Source organism: Coregonus lavaretus (genome assembly GCF_964263955.1).
Source record: "Coregonus lavaretus genome assembly, chromosome: 4".
NCBI classification, from domain to species: Eukaryota; Metazoa; Chordata; class Actinopteri; order Salmoniformes; family Salmonidae; genus Coregonus; species Coregonus lavaretus.
In genome coordinates this window covers 48,260,924-48,279,947 of record NC_139991.1, presented here as the reverse complement: position 1 = coordinate 48,279,947, position 19,024 = coordinate 48,260,924, and the positions used below count along the sequence as shown (strand labels likewise).

General features: G+C 45.7%; 1 protein-coding gene across 2 annotated transcripts in view; it reads right to left on the bottom strand.

The window, feature by feature from the left end:
• LOC311127369 (glutamate receptor ionotropic, NMDA 1-like) overlaps positions 1–19,024 on the bottom strand; it is a gene marked incomplete at its 5' end in the record, with an annotated part of 33,102 nt that overhangs the window by 3,176 nt on the left and 10,902 nt on the right. The window contains 14 exons of one of the 2 annotated variants that reach the window (XM_084159211.1): positions 2,755–2,868; positions 7,897–8,042; positions 8,954–9,063; positions 9,332–9,493; positions 10,011–10,168; positions 10,705–10,853; positions 11,367–11,479; positions 11,812–11,930; positions 12,073–12,237; positions 12,868–12,995; positions 13,488–13,626; positions 13,928–14,014; positions 14,244–14,388; positions 17,655–17,829. In XM_084159211.1, the coding sequence (XP_084015337.1) occupies positions 2,755–2,868; positions 7,897–8,042; positions 8,954–9,063; positions 9,332–9,493; positions 10,011–10,168; positions 10,705–10,853; positions 11,367–11,479; positions 11,812–11,930; positions 12,073–12,237; positions 12,868–12,995; positions 13,488–13,626; positions 13,928–14,014; positions 14,244–14,388; positions 17,655–17,829 (1,910 nt within the window). The remainder of the gene's footprint in view (positions 1–2,754; positions 2,869–7,896; positions 8,043–8,953; positions 9,064–9,331; positions 9,494–10,010; positions 10,169–10,704; positions 10,854–11,366; positions 11,480–11,811; positions 11,931–12,072; positions 12,238–12,867; positions 12,996–13,487; positions 13,627–13,927; positions 14,015–14,243; positions 14,389–17,654; positions 17,830–19,024) is intronic. The other variant, XM_084159212.1, reaches the window with a different exon arrangement.

Genomic DNA, 19,024 nt, shown 5'->3' with positions numbered 1-19,024 from the left:
AACTGTGACTTTGAGATTGTGTAACCTAATGTCATTGATTGTGTAATTTGCCATGGGCTTGATGGCAGGTAACATACTTGAAAATGGTAAGGATGGTTCCTTTAGCAATTGACAAAGAGGCAGCATCACTAACCACTGCAATTGCTGTGGATTGTTCCTTATCCATTGCAAATATGGCCATGAACTGATCTTGCAAAATATAGGGATTGTTTTTTGTGAAGTTTGTTGCCTTCCTATAATTCCACACCATACCACTGTGCTGAATCATGCTCTCTACGAGACATACTGTTTTCATCAGCGTTGTTTCCAGCATGTCAAATCAAAATCCAACTTACTTTGCCATGGATTCTGATTTATAGTATAAAAGTTGGAGAAACCTGATTCACAACACTTCTTCAAACTGTGATAAGACAAATGGCTTAAACATGTTTTTCTACTATAAGAGGTCTTCCTTTTCAGAACAGGAACATTTCAGTACAAGCCAATCATAATCCACCATGTACCACCATCCATCTTCACAAAAATCAAAAATGTAGTTTCTGATGAAATAATTTTCCCTGTCAATTTCGCAAATCAGCTAATTCAAACGATTATTTTAGGTGTTGATGATTGTGTCTCTCATTTTAAGCTGTGTTGATGCTTTTCTTCAAGCATTCAAGCATATTGTTATGATGCAACTACCACGCTAAGTCAAGGGTCAACATCATCATAGGGTAATACAGATAAAAAACACTGATGATTTTTTACTAATAGTTACAAGGGACTTATCACTTAGATCTAAGAGTTGCATCCTCACAAGGCTTACAACCCCTGTTTAGATGTCCACATGTGGGCCTACTTCGGGGCCTGCTGTTAGTGGGATCATTTAGAGCACCCCTTACTGGCCGAAGGTGGACCAGCAAAAGAGAGAGACTTCTATACATCACTACTAATGGCCACTACCACAATGACTTCTGAACTACTACGACTACTACTACTACTACTACTACTACTACTACTACTGACAACAATAACATTAATTCACATGCTTGTAGAGGGAGAGAGGAGCAGTGTGGCATGTGGGTGAGGGACACTGACACTCAAAAGTCCATTGATAACCATTAATATAAAAGAAGAACACTTATATAAAATCAAAATAATAGTCAAAGACTGAGGATGGTACATCTTTGGTTATAATCTTGTTATAACCTATGTGGTCTCTCTTTTTCACCATGGATGTGTGTAAGAGCATGGTAACTCCAAAACCACCATCCCAACCCTCACACAAACAGCAACAATGGTCATTCCGTCTTCTCCATTCCAATAGTTGAGACCAAAAACTCCAGGAGAGAGTAAGTATTGATATGGATCAAAGAAGTGACATTAATATAAATGTCAGAGACACTATATATAAGACAGAGGGAAAGAAATAGAGAAATCAAACAGAAACACAGACCAAGAGAGCCCTTTTTGACAGGTTTGATTGGGCCAGTAAGTAAAGGGAAAACAAAAGGCTTTGATATCTACTGTGAAACTCTAAGCTAAATCCGGATTGAGCATAGCTGGTAACTCAGATTTGGACATCAGCCTGCTCTGTCTGGGTGAACAGCAGGACAGAGAACGTTGCAGGTCACTCGATTGTCAGGCCACTGTGGAGGAGCATCCCCACCAGCAATGAGCAGGCCCTTCCAAATGGACTGTGGAGGAAATGAGAGAGCATCACTTTCTTATTGTGCTGCAGCAAGGCCCCCATAGAAAGAGAGGTAGATAAGGCCTGAGTTCTTTTTACAGTGGGTCTAAGCTGCTGACACAATAAAAGCGTGATGTTTCAAAGAATCTCAAGCCGAGAAAGGCGGCAAAGAGAGGAAGACACAAAAGAATCACCTGCATTCACCACCTAGAAATAGACCCTAAAAGGCATGCAAAATGGACACTACAAGGACATTGAAATAAAGCCTTTCGTCAGACAATATGGTTACAAACATGACAAAGTAAACATGACAAATCAAAAGTAGACAGACTAGATCTAATAACACGACTCCATGAGGAAAACCCTGAAATAGATGGTCTGTTGGTAAAAATAGACATGTTAGTTTGTTTCCAGAACGGTTGACTGACTTTGGCAAATGGCAGGACGTTGGCGCATGCTTTGAAATCAAAACCAACAACAACTGAAACAAAACGAGAAGAGGTGCGGGATTTAAGTGTATAAAAGATGGATTGAACAGGATCAGGCAATCAAAGGAACAAGAGATAAACACAATTACACACACATACACACACTACAAAATCACCAAGAGACAATTTGGTCAAAACCACGTCCATATCATTGGCAGGAAGGAAGAGCAGCCCAAACAAGCAAGACAGACTGCTGCGTTGCCCCCTCCTCCAAAACTACACCCACTAATCCCATGAAGCCAGCCCAGCCTGGCCCTGCATTGGCTCTCCCCACAGCCAGCACACCAGCTCCAACCCCTGACCTGCTCTTCATCCTGCACTGCTGCCTAGCATCCTGCATCCTGTCTGCCTACAGATGGCGTCTGGTTGGATGGCTGATCGATGGCAGACTGACAGACATGTGGCCATGGCTGCTGCTGAGCCATGTAAGATGGGTGAGAGGAATGGGGCTCTCTGGCAATTAAGAGATGGGAATGGCGGTAGAAAAGACAGGAAAAAGAGGGAGAGATTGAGAGAGAAGAGGAGACAGAGGTAGAGAAAAAGAGAGAAGAGAGGGAAGAGTAAGGGAAGATGATGTTCCCTTCTTCATCTCCTTACCGTGTCTTTGGAGGACCTACGTCTCTTGATGCTGGAGGCCAGGGAGGTACTGATGGACCTAAAAGAGGCTTTCTTTTTGGGGTCGGGGGGCTCTGCTCTACCACTTTTCCTATCCTAAAATAAATATATGTAGAACAGTTATTCATATTCTTGGGGTGGAGTGATACCTTGGTCTCAGTCTCACCCATCCACCCACTCTCCCACTCTCCCTCTCTCCACACCATCCCTCCCCCTTCCCTTTCACTGTCTGAAGCGATATGAGGGTGAATGTCCTGGCCCAAAGTAGTCTCTATTGGACATGGGAGGCAACAGGAGATTTGCTCCGCTTTCAAGGGTGGGACTGGGACTGTAGTCTGTCCAATCATGTAAGAATGCCTCTACACTGTCGGCTAGGCCATTTCACCATAGTGGGACTGGACATGATGGAAAATCCTTAGCCAAGCACTGACACATCCAAACACCCCCATGTCTCTAGAAATGCATTGGAATGGTTTGAGGAGCATGTGTTGACGATACCTGTGCTATGCTGCTTTGACCATCCACTACATCCTACTCACATACTCACTCCAACCCGCACACACCCATACATCAAATAGTCACCTCCACCCCCTTCACCCAAGACACACACCCTTTCAAAGAGAAGATAAACATTAGCCAGGTCTGAGGAACAACAAAATAGCCGGTATACCATGTCTATGATATGTCACAGTCAACAGAATCAACTGTATTCATTGGAGGTTCAAACCCCTGTCCAAGGTCTAGAAAAGCTTGTTAGTCCCTCCCATTTATTCCCAAACCCATTTTAACCATATCCTTACATGATATTCACACATCAGTTGAATTTCTTCCCTCCCTCATCCCATCAAAATGCCCCACAGCTACTCTCAGTCCTCTATAGGTACATGGCAGAGAGAGTGTTTGTGTGCAAAAGCTCATATTAAGGTATTCTTACATCCTGAGTCTCTAGAGAGGAAGAGGGCTGCGTAGGGGGGAGAAAAGAAAAAATAAATAAACATCCGTCGTCTTGCTATTAGATCGTTATTACTTTAAGATCCAGAAGCAAAGCCAAGGGAACCAAACGAGCGAGTAGAAAAGCTAGCAAAGGAAACAACCACATTGAAAGCCATGCAGTCATAAAGAAAGGTGCTCTTCAAGGCAGGTGAGCCACTAAAATGCATTCCAACATAAGATAAACAACAACAGATAGGTAGTATATCATTTAATCCCCTAGAGTCATTATACCTGTGGTCGGGTATAATGGAAATTCCCCCCACACCCTAGGGAGTGAAATAGATGGTTTAAAGAGTGGGGTGGTGGTATATGGAATAGTATATGTACTATCTACAGTACACTAGTAAATGGAGTTAGAGCAGGGATTGGGGCTGGAATGGAGAAGTACGAGAGATTTTGGTGAGGTAGGTAGGTAGTATGAGAGGTTTTGGCCATGTTGTTGTAAGGTCTGGGTGTGGATGGTTAGCTAGATGGATAGGTAAGAGATGTAGAAAGTAGGATGTGTTAGTCGTAGGGGTTAGGGAGGCCCTAGGCCTAGATGGATGGGTAAGAGATGTAGAGTAAGGTGAATTAGTCGTAGGGTATGGGGAGGCCCTCAAGAAAGGGCGGGGCAGTGTGAATATCAGCTGAGAGCATGCAGAAAGGGGCATGGGAGGATGGGAAGAGCTTGGCAGGTTCAGTAAGGGAAGGGGATAGAGGAGGAGACAAATAACATAAAGCATGACAGTCAACCCAGGCCAGCACTGGACCTGCAGAACATCCCCTGTAATCAGGTTACATGACTGGGTCTCTGTTTGAGCCACCCATCACCACCCAAACCATCCCCAGTCTCTTAATGCCACAGCATTAAGAGATTATGTTCTATTGGGTGGTGTGGAAGATTGGTGGAGCTGATTGGCTGAGGAGTGATGGACAGGTCACCACTCCGTTCTGAGTGAGAAAAAAGTCAAATAAAATGGATTTCCTGTTGGAAGATGACATCTAGACGTTAGTCAATGGTCAAAGTCACCTCATGTTAAAACTCCATCAATGAGGTAAAAATAAGGCATAGAGACATTTAGATAGAAACAAGACAATGCTCATTGCCCAAGCAAGTCAAAGCATTGTTTTTTTCTATTCTGTAGTATTTTTCATTTTTTTGTCAAATGTTTCTTCTTCTTGTACTTTTCAGCGTAGACTATCCAGGTCTCACATGACATCAAGCGACACTGACCGCTGGTAAAGTGCTGCGTTTGCACAGTCCCGGTCATGCAAAGCATGCTGGTCCAACGGAGAAAGCGTCCCACTGGACACATGTGCAACGGCTGCCTGTCTCCAATAGGAAACAACAGCCACTGGAGTGCATTAGTTCTTGTTGACATTTCGTTGATCTCAATCCTAATATCTCCTCCACTTTTAGGTAGTGCACTTCTGAATAAGACTTGCTACAACAGAGAAAGCTAACGGCTAGATACTGTAGCTGCCCTTAAACTAGGGATGAGGACAGATTCAGTTCAGGGTGCTTTTTCAGTAGATACAAGCAAACAAAGGTGGTGAGGGTTGGGGTAAATTCCAATTCAATGCAATCAATTCAGGAAGTGACTTGAAATTCCAAATGGAATTTAGCCCAACCCTGGCATGGTTGGTTTGTTGTTGGAGATGAGACTAAGGCATAATCAATTCAGAGCAGCAACAGTGTGAAGGATATGACGGACTCAAACAGGTTATTCAGAAGTGCACATACTCTGGAGGTACCTGTGTTGGAAAGCGTGCATGTACAAATACTTTGCATTTGCACAGAAGTATAAAAACACACACAAATATAAACATACAAACACACAAACCAACAAACACACAAGCAGTCAAAATGATGCTGACATCTGGACACCTAGTTGGAGATACCCACAGAGAAAGGAGAAGTTCACATAAACTGTCACCCAACCCTGTTATCACCCAACCCTGTGCACTGAATAGTGTGAAATATGTATTATACTGTACTTCCTCTGTTGAAGCTCAGTAAGTCATCACATTGATGACCTCGAGAGACATGAGGACAATATGAATAATGTTCATAACATACTGTATTAGCTTCAATGATTTGTTTGCTTCTACTACTCCAAGCATGATCTCACCGCCACTACTTGAAGCATGATCTCACCTCTACTACTCCAAGCATGATCACACTTCTACTACTCCAAGCATGACCTCACTTCGACTACTCCAAGCATGACCTCGCCTCTACTACTCCAAGCATGACCTCACTTCTACTACTCCAAGCATGATCTCACTTCTACTACTCTAAACATGACCTCACTTCTACTACTCCAAGCATGATCTCACTTCTACTACTCTAAACATGACCTCACTTCTGCTACTCCAATCATGATCTCATTCATATTACTCCAAGCATGATGCCCCATTTAAGGAATAAGAGCAGAAAACGGTCATTTGTGAACCCCATATTAGCTCCAGTCCCTATTGAGAATCATGCTGTGTACGATTTACATGGTTGGAGCCATCTTTGTTCACTAGTGCATAAATTATTCATAAACTGTATCAATAAAACCTTGTCTAAAACACAGATGTTACATAGACCAACAGTTTGTGTGTTCTTTTCCTTTCTCAGCGGGCGCCTGCATGCATTTGTCTGCTGTATGTGCCTATACATGTTCACACACATGAAGACATGGACAACAGTTACATCCAGTAGTAAGGTAGATGACAGACAGTCTCGGAAGGACATTGATTTGCTGACACACACTGGAGACTGTGATCTTACCGTACCTTCCTCCAGCCCTGCTGTCAATACAACAGGTGTACCACTGACCTTTTGTGAGCGCTTAACAAAGAGCCAGCATGGGGAGGCAGGCTGCCAGAGCCACATCACAGGCTCACAGTGTCCACTGCCGCCTCGTCTGCCCCCGTCAACCCCCTCCCTCATACCCCCACGCCGCGCTCCTCCTGCTGCTGGAAAGCCAGCGCAGTGGGGGCGGGGGGGCAGGATGATGTGAAGTAAGGGTGAAAGAGGGAGTTGGAAGGCCACCAACGCTTCACAGCAGAAGATATTGGAGTTAATGAAGTCATGTTCTTCAGCGACTAGACGGACTGAGGAGCGAGCGCAAAACTCAACTGTAGCTGGAATGGTTTTTGCCTGATTAGCTTTAGACGGCCACAGTTATGAAATGAGTTACTGACCCGCAGGCTTTTCCTGAGAGTACTCTCATGTTCAGTGTTCATAAACACTGTAGGGGGTGGGGATACTGAGGGATGAAGTGATGTAAATACTGGAGAAGTATAAACATCAAGCGTAGGAGAGTCAGGGTCAGAAATGACAGATTTATCTGAGAATCTCATAGTTAAATTACTTTCATCGATTATCTTATTCCCTTGCATGTCCTCATCATCTGACCTTACAAAAGCCTAAAAGTGTTATAGCAGCAGTATATAAAGCCTAATTTATACCCTACACAGGTACGCAATGCAACAATGCAATTAGCTACGCAAAATGGCCGTTCTGCGTAGTTGCGTTGCATTATACATTTTGGGCTGCACACTTTTGCATATTTTTGCAACGCAAGTACGCAGAAGGGCCATTTTGCGTAGCTAATTGCGTTCTTGCGTTGCATACGTGCTAAGGTAAGCGTAAGGCTTAACTGGCTCATGCCATGAACGTGGAATGCATATTTTTGTTTCACATTTTCTCATGTTAGAGCTACTTTTTATTTTAGCTTAACTTTTATTCTAAAAGCGAAGGGTGACGTGGGGTGGAGATGGCTCTTGTCTATGTTACGTACTAACGATGGAGTCATCGATGCGCCCACAGCTTGTCTCCCAGAGGCCTCCTTACTGTCCTGCAGCATAGAGAGGAGACATGGGGGCCGTTGGTCTAAGGGACTGGAGGACAGACCCACGGTGGGCCATAGTAATGCCTTGGGAACAGCTTCATCACTGAATGTGACACAGCAATCCGTGAGTGACCATCACCAGTAGGCAACATGGTCAGACAGGATGCTAATAGTGACGGAAAAAAATGATTGGTCGTACACCTGTATTGGAGGAACCTGCAGGAAGGGCTATGCTGGGCGTGTCTCAGCCCATCTCTGCCCTTCCCCCCTGGGTGCCAGTGCTTACGGGGGGAAAGAGATGCCATACCTGCAGGTTCTTCCTCCAGACGTTGACGGCCGCAAAGGCCAGCTGCATCTGCTTCCTGCGGGCGTCTTTGTGCCGCTTGTAGGCGATCTCAATAAAGATGAGGAAGATCCCTGCTGCTATGCCTCCAGCCACCAGCATGAACACTCCTGTCAGACAGAGACAGACAGACACAGGGATGGGTGGTGAGTCGCCACTCTGACACTCAGCCGCAACCCACTGACCATGACTGTGTCTGTGTGAATCTAGTCTATACGTCAACGGTTGCCGTCCTTTCTTCAACCTGCTTCCACTTTACGCCGTCCGCTGCAAACCTTGCAAGTTTATATTAGGATCACAGCTATAACAACGAAACTGAGTGTACAAAACATTAGGAATACCTTCCTAATATTGAGTTGCACCCCCCCCCCCTCCTTTGCCCTCAGAACAGCCTCAATTCGTCAGGGAATGGACTCTACAAGGTGTCAAAGTGTTCCACAGTGATACTGGCCCATGTTGATTCCAATGCTTCCCACAGCTGTGTCAAGTTGGCTGGATATCCTTTGGGTGGTGGACCATTCTTGATACACATGGGAAACTGTTGAGCGTAAAAAACACAGCAGCGTTGCAGTTCTTGACACAAACGCCTGGCACCTACTACCATACCCCGTTCAAAGACACTTAAATATTTTGTCTTGCCCATTCACCCTCTGAATGGCACACATACACAATCCATGTCTCAATTGTCTCAAGGCTTAGAAATCCGTCTTTAACCTGTCTCCTCCCCTACATCTACACTGATTGAAGTGTTTTTAACAGGTGACATCAAAAAGGGATCATAGCTTTCAGCTAGATTCCCCTGGTCAGTCTATGTCATGGAAAGAGCAGGTGTCCTTAATGTTTTGTACACTCAGTGTATAACTACAGTAACCCACAACAAACAACTTTAACAGTACACACTTTGCATAAAAAAATAAAATTAAAATAAAGGTATTGGACAAAAAAAGGCTACAGTACCTTACCACTGCATTTTTTGTCCAATCACTTCTAGGTTTCTCAAAACCCAAAAGGGAAACCCTACCTGCCATGTTCTCAAAGGTGAGTGTGGCTGGGGCATTGCTCCGTGAGTCACACTCCTGGTATCTCACCCAGGTTTTATCTAGATCTTCCATGAAGCCATTCTCATGGGAACTGCAGGGGATGGGGGGAGTGGGCAAAGAGGTAAGACAGTTAACAAAAGACCAAACCATACACTCCAGAAGAGAAATCCCAGAATGCTAGAAACACAGACGACAAAAATACAGACTGACAGTCTAACAGACAGACAAAGGGCAGGAATGGGGAGATACAGAGAGAGAAGAGAGCTGACACAGCGGTGTGTCGGATGGTCAAAAAAGGAAAATAAAAAGAGAGAAAAAAAGAACAACATAAAAACAATGCTGCTTGTGCTGGGACAGACCTGAGAATGGCCAGGGACACATTCTGTTTCCAGGGGCTGTCCTTGCGCATGCCTATGCCAAAGCCCGAACGGAAAAACAGCTCTCCCGTGGTCACCAGGTCGCACTTCTGCGAGGCTTCAAACTCCAGCACCGCAGAGTCCCAGATGAAAGCATGCAGCTTGCTGTTGGGGGGAGGGAGGCAGGGGGGAGGAGGGGAAGGAGGGGGTTACGGTGCAACAGTACAGTGATTGTCACAACACACATTTACGGCTCCCCTTTGGCCACACAAAGTGTGTGAGTCAGCATTACCAGCCATGTCTACCGCCGCTTGAAAAATGAAATCCAATGCCGGACGGACGACGGCGCGTCCCCCATTGGATTCCCCACCTCAAAGACGCTCGTCTTGGATAAAACCTGAAAAAGGGTGCTCCTCAGCTCAACATTAGCTCAACTTTAGAACGCTATTAACACAGTGCATGCAGCCCTGCTCTGAGTCTGAGCCTGGTTCTGTCTTGGCTGGATGATGGGCCTGGACCAGAGGGAACGCTGCAGTAAGACCCTCTGTGTCTCACTGATCCAGAGGTCCAGAACCCCCAGGTCTGACTGACTGGCCCTCTCTCTCTCTCTGACCTGACTAACAGACTATCTGACCAGTTCCGGCCGACACGCCCAGGCCAGGCCGGCCCGGCCGGGACTCACTTGTCGCGCACGGCCTGGATAGCCTCAGCAGCACTCTCGTAGTTGTGCTTCTCCATGTGGCGGTACATGGTGCTAAGCTCCACCTGCCGCCGGAAATAGATGTCCACAGAGCTCTGCTTCACTGTGGCGTAGATGAACTTGTCTGATGGGTTCCTCAGCTGTTGAAGGATAGGGAGGGTTGGAGGGAACATTACATTCAGCACTCATATACACTTGACCAATTCTGTAAGTCTGAAAAAATGAAAACATTTGACACTCCTGAGATGTGTGCAAACCTGGTGGCCAACTACAAGAAACGTCTGACCTCTGTGATTGCCAACAAGGGTTTTGCCACCAAGTACTAAGTCATGTTTTGCAGAGGGGTCAAATACTACCCTCATTAAAATGCAAATCAATTTATAACATTTTTGACATGCGTTTTTCTGGATTTTTTTGTTGTTATTCTGTCTCTCACTGTTCAAATAAACCTACCATTAAAATTATAGACTGATCATGTCTTTGTCAGTGGGCAAACGTACAAAATCAGCAGGGGATCAAATACTTTTTTCCCTCACTGTACTTTACAGTATTTTCACCCCTCGCTAAACTTGCACGTTTTATAGTATGCTACCTAATATCCACAGGTTATGGAGGTGGAGGTGTACTGAAAGATTCTCTATATGTATTTAAAGCAGGACTACTTCTTGATGCCCACCCTCGGGTCGTTGATGCCGGTGATGCGCTCCTCAGGCCGGTCCAGCACCAGGAAGGCAGCCAGGTTGGCAGTATACGATGCCACTATGATCATGGCAAAGCCGGCCCACACCATGCCCAAGATTCTCGCTGAGAAGCTGCGCGGCGCGCCTGGATAAGCAAAGCCCATAAAACGTTATAACATGTTCACTCTATGGGACATCAAATGTGGTTCAATATATTGAATGTGTGTGTAGCATCTCTCAAATATGACATTATTTATCGACATGCAACACTAATATTTATACTGTTAATACCCACTGGGCACAGACGTCAGTTCAACGTCTAGTTTTGATGTACATTTGGTTGAGTTGTCAACTAACGTGAATTCAACTTGAAATCAACAAAACATTTCACCATGTCATTGGATTTAGGTTAAAAGTTGGGTTAAAAAAAGAGGAAATGTCCTTACGTTGATGACTTTTTGGAAATCCAATTCGTTTTCCACGTCATTGCATACATTTTTGGGGTTGAAATGTCGTGGGAACAACATTGACTCAACCAGTTTTGCCCAGTGAGTATCAGTATCACAAACTGATCTGTATAGCATTTGCAGAAATAGTACACTAACTAGCTAGTATACTAACTACTGTATTAGTAAATTTAGTGATAGTATTCTCCTACCTTCCCCAATACCGGAGTTAAGCAAAACTCCCCAGGAGAACCACATGGCCGACGACAAGGTGAGGGCATCTTCTTCTTCTTCTTCACTGTTTACTTTAAACCTCCCAAATGGGCTAGAGAGAGAGCAGGATATGAAGTGAGACTTACATAAGAGGACAGAGGCGAAAACCCTGGCAACCCCAGACAGGGAGGGAGTCTGTGAGTGGCAAAGCAAGAGCGAGATAGAGCACAGAAAGAAAACAGAAAGAGAAGGCCAGATGAACAGAGCAGTGGAATGACTGGAGCCAGTTTTCACCTATGTCCCCTCGTCCACAGTGAGAGAAGATCTGGAGAGGTCTGGAGCATAAGCAGAGGTAGAGTATGTCTCACACACACACGCACATATACACACACACACGTACACACACACAGATAGACAGATGGACACACATGGATCCCCTTGTACCTGAACCGGTCTAGTAGGTAAAGCATCACCGCCACCACATGCACCGAAAGACCCACCAACAGCCACAGTGTGCTCTGAAACGGTTGCATGAACGAGTCCAGTGTACTGCGAGGGATTTCCTGTAACACACAGCACAGACAGTCATTCACAAACCACATGCAGTCTACTACCACCCCATCTGCAATGAGGACTAAATCAGGTATAGTCTGTGTGAACTTTCAATTAGTTTTCATACATTTTGGGGGGAACTCGGGGACATACCTTTTTAACAAGGATGGTTAGGCCTTGGTACTTAAAAGGTTTGGAGAATTCGATGTACTGAGCTCGTTCATTGTTTATAGTCAGCGGGGCAACGATCATATCTGCCAGACCCCCCAGGAGTTCTCCCATCATGCCATTCCACTCTTTCTTGTTGCTGTTGTTCACCTGTGGTAAGTGGACGTAAAGGGTTAATAACCAACTCAACATGACAATGAATTTCAGAATGAAGTGTCCTTTATCAGAAACAGAAACAACAAGTGAGCCCTCTCTTAACCCTTTGTGCCTTTAACCCAAATTAATATTAGCAGAAATGGTCTGAATGGTCTTTTCTGGCTCAGAGATGTGGTAACTGAGCAAGGCTCTCCAGAGAATCTCCATTCAGCCCATCTTGCTTGTTCAGTAGATCCTGACAGGTCAGCTCTCACCACCACCTTGCCCCTCCAACACGGAGCTAATGTCCCCAATGTAGTGGGACCCTAGGTTTCCATGGCTCTCTCGGCTAAAGGTCTGCTTTTAGTTAGTGATTTAGTTCGTGATAGTTAGTGATTATGTCAAACAAAACAGTTTTTGTGAGTGCAGTAACATAAGTTAATTCTGTGTAATTTTCTAAATGTTACAAGCACATAAACTTAGTTCAAAAAGCACATCTCTGAGATATGAGATATGATTTGCTTCATAACTTAACATAATAAAATCTAATATAAATGTATGTAAATAGACAATTGTTGGTCAATACATTTTTGGCCAGTGAGGTTTTCTATCTAGAGTGAACTCTGAGTTTCTATAGGAACTGACCCGCTCCTGTGTTCCAAATTTCCCATCAGCCACCAGGTGCACCTCATAGGTAAAGTTCATGGTTCCGGCCAACTTGATAAGTAGATCGATACAGAATCCATAACAACATTGAGGTACAATTGGACGTCCTGTAACCAACCAGCAGAGGGTTGCAAGTTACAATCAATCTGGAAGAAATCCCTCTCTTTCTTTTTAAATATTTTAAAATAACACCAGACATGCCCAAACACACATACAGTACACATACACACTGTTCAACCAAAATCACACATACGATAATATAGCTACACACACGTTCACTGCAACCAGACTTCACACACTAAAAACAGGTTGGCACATGCCCACACTGTTTGCAAACATTAAAGCAAACACTCAAGCATATTCACGGTACATACTCTCTCTCACACACACACACACACACACACACACACACACACACACACACACACACACACACACACACACACACACCAATATGCCAACAATCACACAAAGGCACACTCAGCTACATGCATACATATATAGATACCTACTGTATATATATATGTATGCATCTCCAGTTGGTACTTAGCGGGCATGGTAAAAGCACAGTGATATCATAAACGTCCCTGTTGTGTTACCTGGGATGGTCTCATTTGGTCCTGTGCAGATCACCTTTTTAATATCTGCCACTCCATTTAATGTTTTTTCCTCCTTGCAGGTTCCATCCTGCTCAGTGGGCTTCACATACACAAAGGGCTCCTGGTGTATAGTCACTATCTATAACAGACGGGAGAGAACGCTGTTTATCACACAGTGGGCATTTAGCACACACTGACCCTGAGGGACCTTTAAATCACCAGTCCTCCGGACAACAACCCCTCCTCAAGGAACACATAAAACACACACACACCCATGGTAGAAATGATGGAGCGAGAGAGAACGAGAGAGAAGGATAGAGAAAGAATAGTAGAATCCGGCGCAGACCCATTCCATTGAAGATTCTGTAAGATATAAAGCGTTGCTTTACTTTATATATATATTGGGAACATCATTGTTTGTGGAGGGTGAAATGCGGTACCTTTAGTCTTGTGGACATCTGAAAGCCCCGCGGTTTCTCTGTCTCTCCTCCCGGCCAGATGATCTTCCTCTGATTATTCATCACCACCTATAGGGTCATAACACCACCATTAGAGGAGTGCTGACATAATGTGTGGAGCTGATGAGGGCCAAACACAGGGGAGTCCAATACTAAAGAGTCATCTGCTTTAGCTACAGCTCAGCATCTAGCTAATAACACCACTGCTTTCTAATTACCATGCATACTGCTTAATAGAGAGCTGTAATAGCAATAGATAGCAAGATCACAGTGAGAATGACTTTTTCCATAAAGTTACCTGTGTTCCATTATAAATCCCAACTTGAATGAGTCGACTCTTCTGGTAGTTGAGAATGCTGTAGTGAGCGTACTTCCTGTCGCCATCGTCATTGAACTCCACACGTCCAGTGAGGCCCTCTGGGTACTTTGATGACATCAGAACCCTGAGACAGAGAAATTAAAGTAGATGTGAGTGTGAGAGTGTAGGGAAATAGAGTGAGAAAGTGTGTGTGTGTGTGTGTGTGTGTGTGTGTGTGTGTGTGTTTGTGTGTGTCATCCTGAATTACAGTATATAATGAATTTATATACTCAAACTGTCAAAACTAACCCAAAACTTTACACAACGTTAGACACGGACACGAATGATCTGCTTGGCGTGTTAACACACTGGTGGTTTGTTGTAACCGAGTATTGGTGCTAAACCGTGTTATTGGAGGCTGGCATGAAGGTTGGCTATGGCGTCATAGGATTCGGTGCCCTGGACGGTTTTCACGGAAGAATACTGTACCAAGTTAGCTAGCTGAATAAACTAAGTTAGTCTATTCCTAGAAAACATTGAACCGCTGTAGTTTAACAAGGCAGAGTTCATCTCAGCCTATGCTACCCTCCAGTCCCTCGACTTCTTGGCGCTGACGGAAACATGGATTACCACAGAAAACACTGCTACTCCTACTGCTCTCTCCTCGTCTGACCATGTGTTCTCGCATACCCCGAGATCATCTGGTCAGCGGGGGGTGGCACAGGAATCCTCATCTCTCCCAAGTGGACATTCTCTCTTTCTCCCCTGACCCATCTGTCTATCTCCTCATTTGAATTCCATGCTGTCACAGTCACTAGTCCATTCAAGCTTAACATCCTTATCATTTATCGCCCTCCAGGTTCCCTTGGAGAGTTCATCAATGAACTTAACGCCTTGATAAGTTCCTTTCCTGAGGATGGCTCACCCCTCACAGTTCTGGGTGACTTTAACCTCCCTACATCTACCTTTGACTCATTTCTCTCTGCCTCCTTCTTTCCAATCCTCTCCTCTTTTGACCTCACCCTCTCACCGTTCCCCCCCTACTCACAAGGCAGGCAATACGCTTGACCTCATCTTTACTAGATGCTGTTCTTCTACTAATCTCACTGCAACTCCCCTCCAAGTCTCCGACCACTACTTTGTATCCTTTTCTCTCTCACTCTCCTCCAACACTACTCACTCTGCCCCTACTCAGATGGTAATGCGCCGTCGCAACCTTCACTCTCTCTCTCCCGCTATTCTCTCCTCTTCCACCCTATCATCTCTTCCCTCTGCTCAATCCTTCTCCCTCCAATCTCCTGATTCTGCCTCCTCAACCCTCCTCTCCTCCCTTTCTGCATCCTTTGACTCTCTATGTCCCCTATCCTCCCGGCCGGCTCGGTCTTCCCCTCCTGCTCTGTGGCTTGACGACTCATTGTGAGCTCACAGAACAGGGTTCCGGGCAGCCGAGCGGAAATGGAGGAAAACTAGACTCCCTGCGGACCTGGCATCTTTTCACTCCCTCCTCTCTACATTTTCTTCCTCTGTTTCTGCTGCTAAAGCCACTTTCTACCACTCTAAATTCCAAGCATCTGCCTCTAACCCTAGGAAGCTCTTTGCCATCTTCTCCTCCCTGCTGAATCCTCCTCCCCTCCCCCCCCTCCTCCCTCTCTGTGGATGACTTCGTCAACCATTTTGAAAAGAAGGTTGACGACATCCGATCCTCGTTTGTTAAGTCAAATGACACTGCTGGTCCTGCTCACACTGCCCTACCCTATGCTTTGACTTCTTTCTCCCCTCTCTCTCCAGATGAAATCTTGCGACTTGTGACGGCCGGCCGCCCAACAACCTGCCCGCTTGACCCTATCCCCTCCTCTCTTCTCCAGACCATTTCTGGTGACCTTCTCCCTTACCTCACCTCGCTCATCAACTCATCCTTGACTGCTGGCTATGTCCCTTCCGTCTTCAAAAGAGCGAGAGTTGCACCCCTTCTCAAAAAAACCTACACTCGATCCCTCCGATGTCATCAACTACAGACCAGTATCCCTTCTTTCTTTTCTCTCCAAAACTATTGAGCGTGCCGTCTTTAGCCAACTCTCTTGCTATCTCTCTCAGAATGACCTTCTTGATCCAAACCAGTCAGGTTTCAAGACTGGTCATTCAACTGAGACTGCTCTTCTCTGTGTCACGGAGGCTCTCCGCACTGCTAAAGCTAACTCTCTCTCCTCTGCTCTCGTCCTTCTAGACCTATCTGCTGCCTTTGATACTGTGAACCATCAGATCCTCCTCTCCACCCGCTCCGAGTTGGGCATCTCCGGCGCGGCTCATTCTTGGATTGCGTCCTACCTGACAGGTCGCTCCTACCAGGTGGAGTGGCGAGAATCTGTCTCCACACCACGTGCTCTCACCACTGGTGTCCCCCAGGGCTCAGTTGTAGGCCCTCTCCTATTCTCGCTATACACCAAGACACTTGGCTCTGTCATATCCTCACATGGCCTCTCCTATCATTGCTACGCAGACGACACACAATTAATCTTCTCCTTTCCCCCTTCTGATAACCAGGTGGCGAATTGCATCTCTAAATGTCTGGCAGACATATCAATGTGGATGACGGATCACCACCTCAAGCTGAACCTCGGCAAGACGGAGCTGCTCTTCCTCCCGGGGAAGGACTGCCCGTTCCATGATCTCGCCATCACGGTTGACAACTCCGTTGTGTCCTCCTCCCAGAGTGCAAAGAGCCTTGGCGTGACCCTGGACAACACCCTGTCGTTCTCCGCTAACATCAAGGCGGTGACCCGATCCTGTAGGTTCATGCTCTACAACATTCGCAGAGTACGACCCTGCCTTACACAGGAAGCGGCACAGGTCCTAATCCAGGCACTTGTCATCTCCCGTCTGGATTACTGCAACTCGCTGTTGGCTGGGCTCCCTGCCTGTGCCATTAAACCCCTACAACTCATCCAGAACGCCGCAGCCCGTCTGGTGTTCAACCTTCCCAAGTTCTCTCACATCACCCCGCTCCTCCGCACACTCCACTGACTTCCAGTTGAAGCTTGCATCTGCTACAAGACCATGGTGCTTGCCTACGGAGCTGTGAGGGGAACGGCACCTCCGTACCTTCAGGCTCTGATCAGTCCCTACACCCAAACGAGGGCATTGCGTTCATCCACCTCTGGCCTGCTGGCCCCCCTACCTCTACAGAAGCACAGTTCCCGCTCAGCCCAGTCAAAACTGTTCGCTGCTCTTGCACGCCAATGGTGGAACAAGCTCCCTCACGACGCCAGGACAGCGGAGTCACTCACCACCTTCGGGAGACACTTGAAACCCCACCTCTTTAAGGAATACCTGGGATAGGATAAAGTAATCCTTCTACCCCCCCCCCCCCCCCCTTATCCCACGCCACATTTATTTTTATTTTTATAAATGTACCTTTTGAAGAGGGGCCCGGTCTTCCAGATGTTGGTGTTTCCCACACAGCCTCTGGGCGGCTCTGTGATGTTCTCCTTTTCAAAGAGTTCCTGGATGGACTGGGCCACCACGGCCACTGCGTCGTTGATGTGGGCCGACTCGTTCTTGCCGTTGATGAGCTGGAGGCCGATGAGACCTGCTCACATCACACCGACAGCAGAACAAAGCCAATCAGTGACCTGCTAGACTACCAACCATCAGGATCATTTTGCAATACACACAATAAAAACTTATAGGAGCCTCTTGTTCAGCCATCCTGAGGAAAGGTCCAACCGCAAGTTTTTGATCCAGCACCATGCTCTCTGTTGCTCTATTTGTGAAAGCAATTTTAATCATCCAGTACTGGAACCAACAAGCACAGGAAGTCTTTGAAGAATGAACTTCATCTTGATCAAAATTGATTTGAGCTGATTTTCTTTTTATTCCTTTCTGAGAAAAGGCAACATCATCAGAGAGGAATGGATTCATATTTTGAGGTTGTTAGTGAACTTTGCCCAGCATGAAAAAAAGTCCCTTGAAGTTGGATCGATTCATTTATATCACCCATTTTATAGGGGTTAGGTTGGAAAATACCAGAAGCAGAAAGCTATAGTGTATGTGTGGGACCAAACAAACTTACATCAACTGTATTAGAGAATTGATATACAAATCACATTAACAATCCAACTTCAGCTAAGTTTTCTCATTGCAATTGGTCCGGTAGTCTTGCAGACTCTTGAAAGAAGGCACAGAGGTGAGTTTAAGACAGCAACAGGTGCTGAGACATGGACATGACTTGGGTTGCAAAGGGGGGGGGGGGGGTATATTACTGGTATACTACTAGTTCACCAGTAAACTACCAGAATTGCAATATCTTTCAAGGATTTTATGTAATCTATCAGAAGACATCTAGTGGCCCTTTTGGGTACTTCAGATTATCACAAGCATTTGTAATTATCTCTGGCTCTCTCTCTCTGGCCTTATCACATGTAAAATATACTACATGAACAAAAGTATGTGGGTACCTGAACATCTCATTCCAAAATAATGGACATTAATATGGAGTTGGCTCCCCCCTTTGCTGCTATAACAGCCTCCACTCTTCTGGGGAGGCTTTCCACTAGATGTTGTAACATTACTGCGGGGATTGCTTCCATTCAGCCACAAGAGCATCAGTGAGGTCGGGCACTGATGTTGGGGGATTAGGCCTGGCTCGCAGTCGGTGTTCCAATTCATCCCAAAGGTGTTCGATAGGGTTGAGGTCAGGGCTCTGTGCAGGCCAGTCAAGTTCTTCCACACCGATCTCAACAAACCATTTCTATATGGACCTCGCTTTGTGCACGGGGACACTG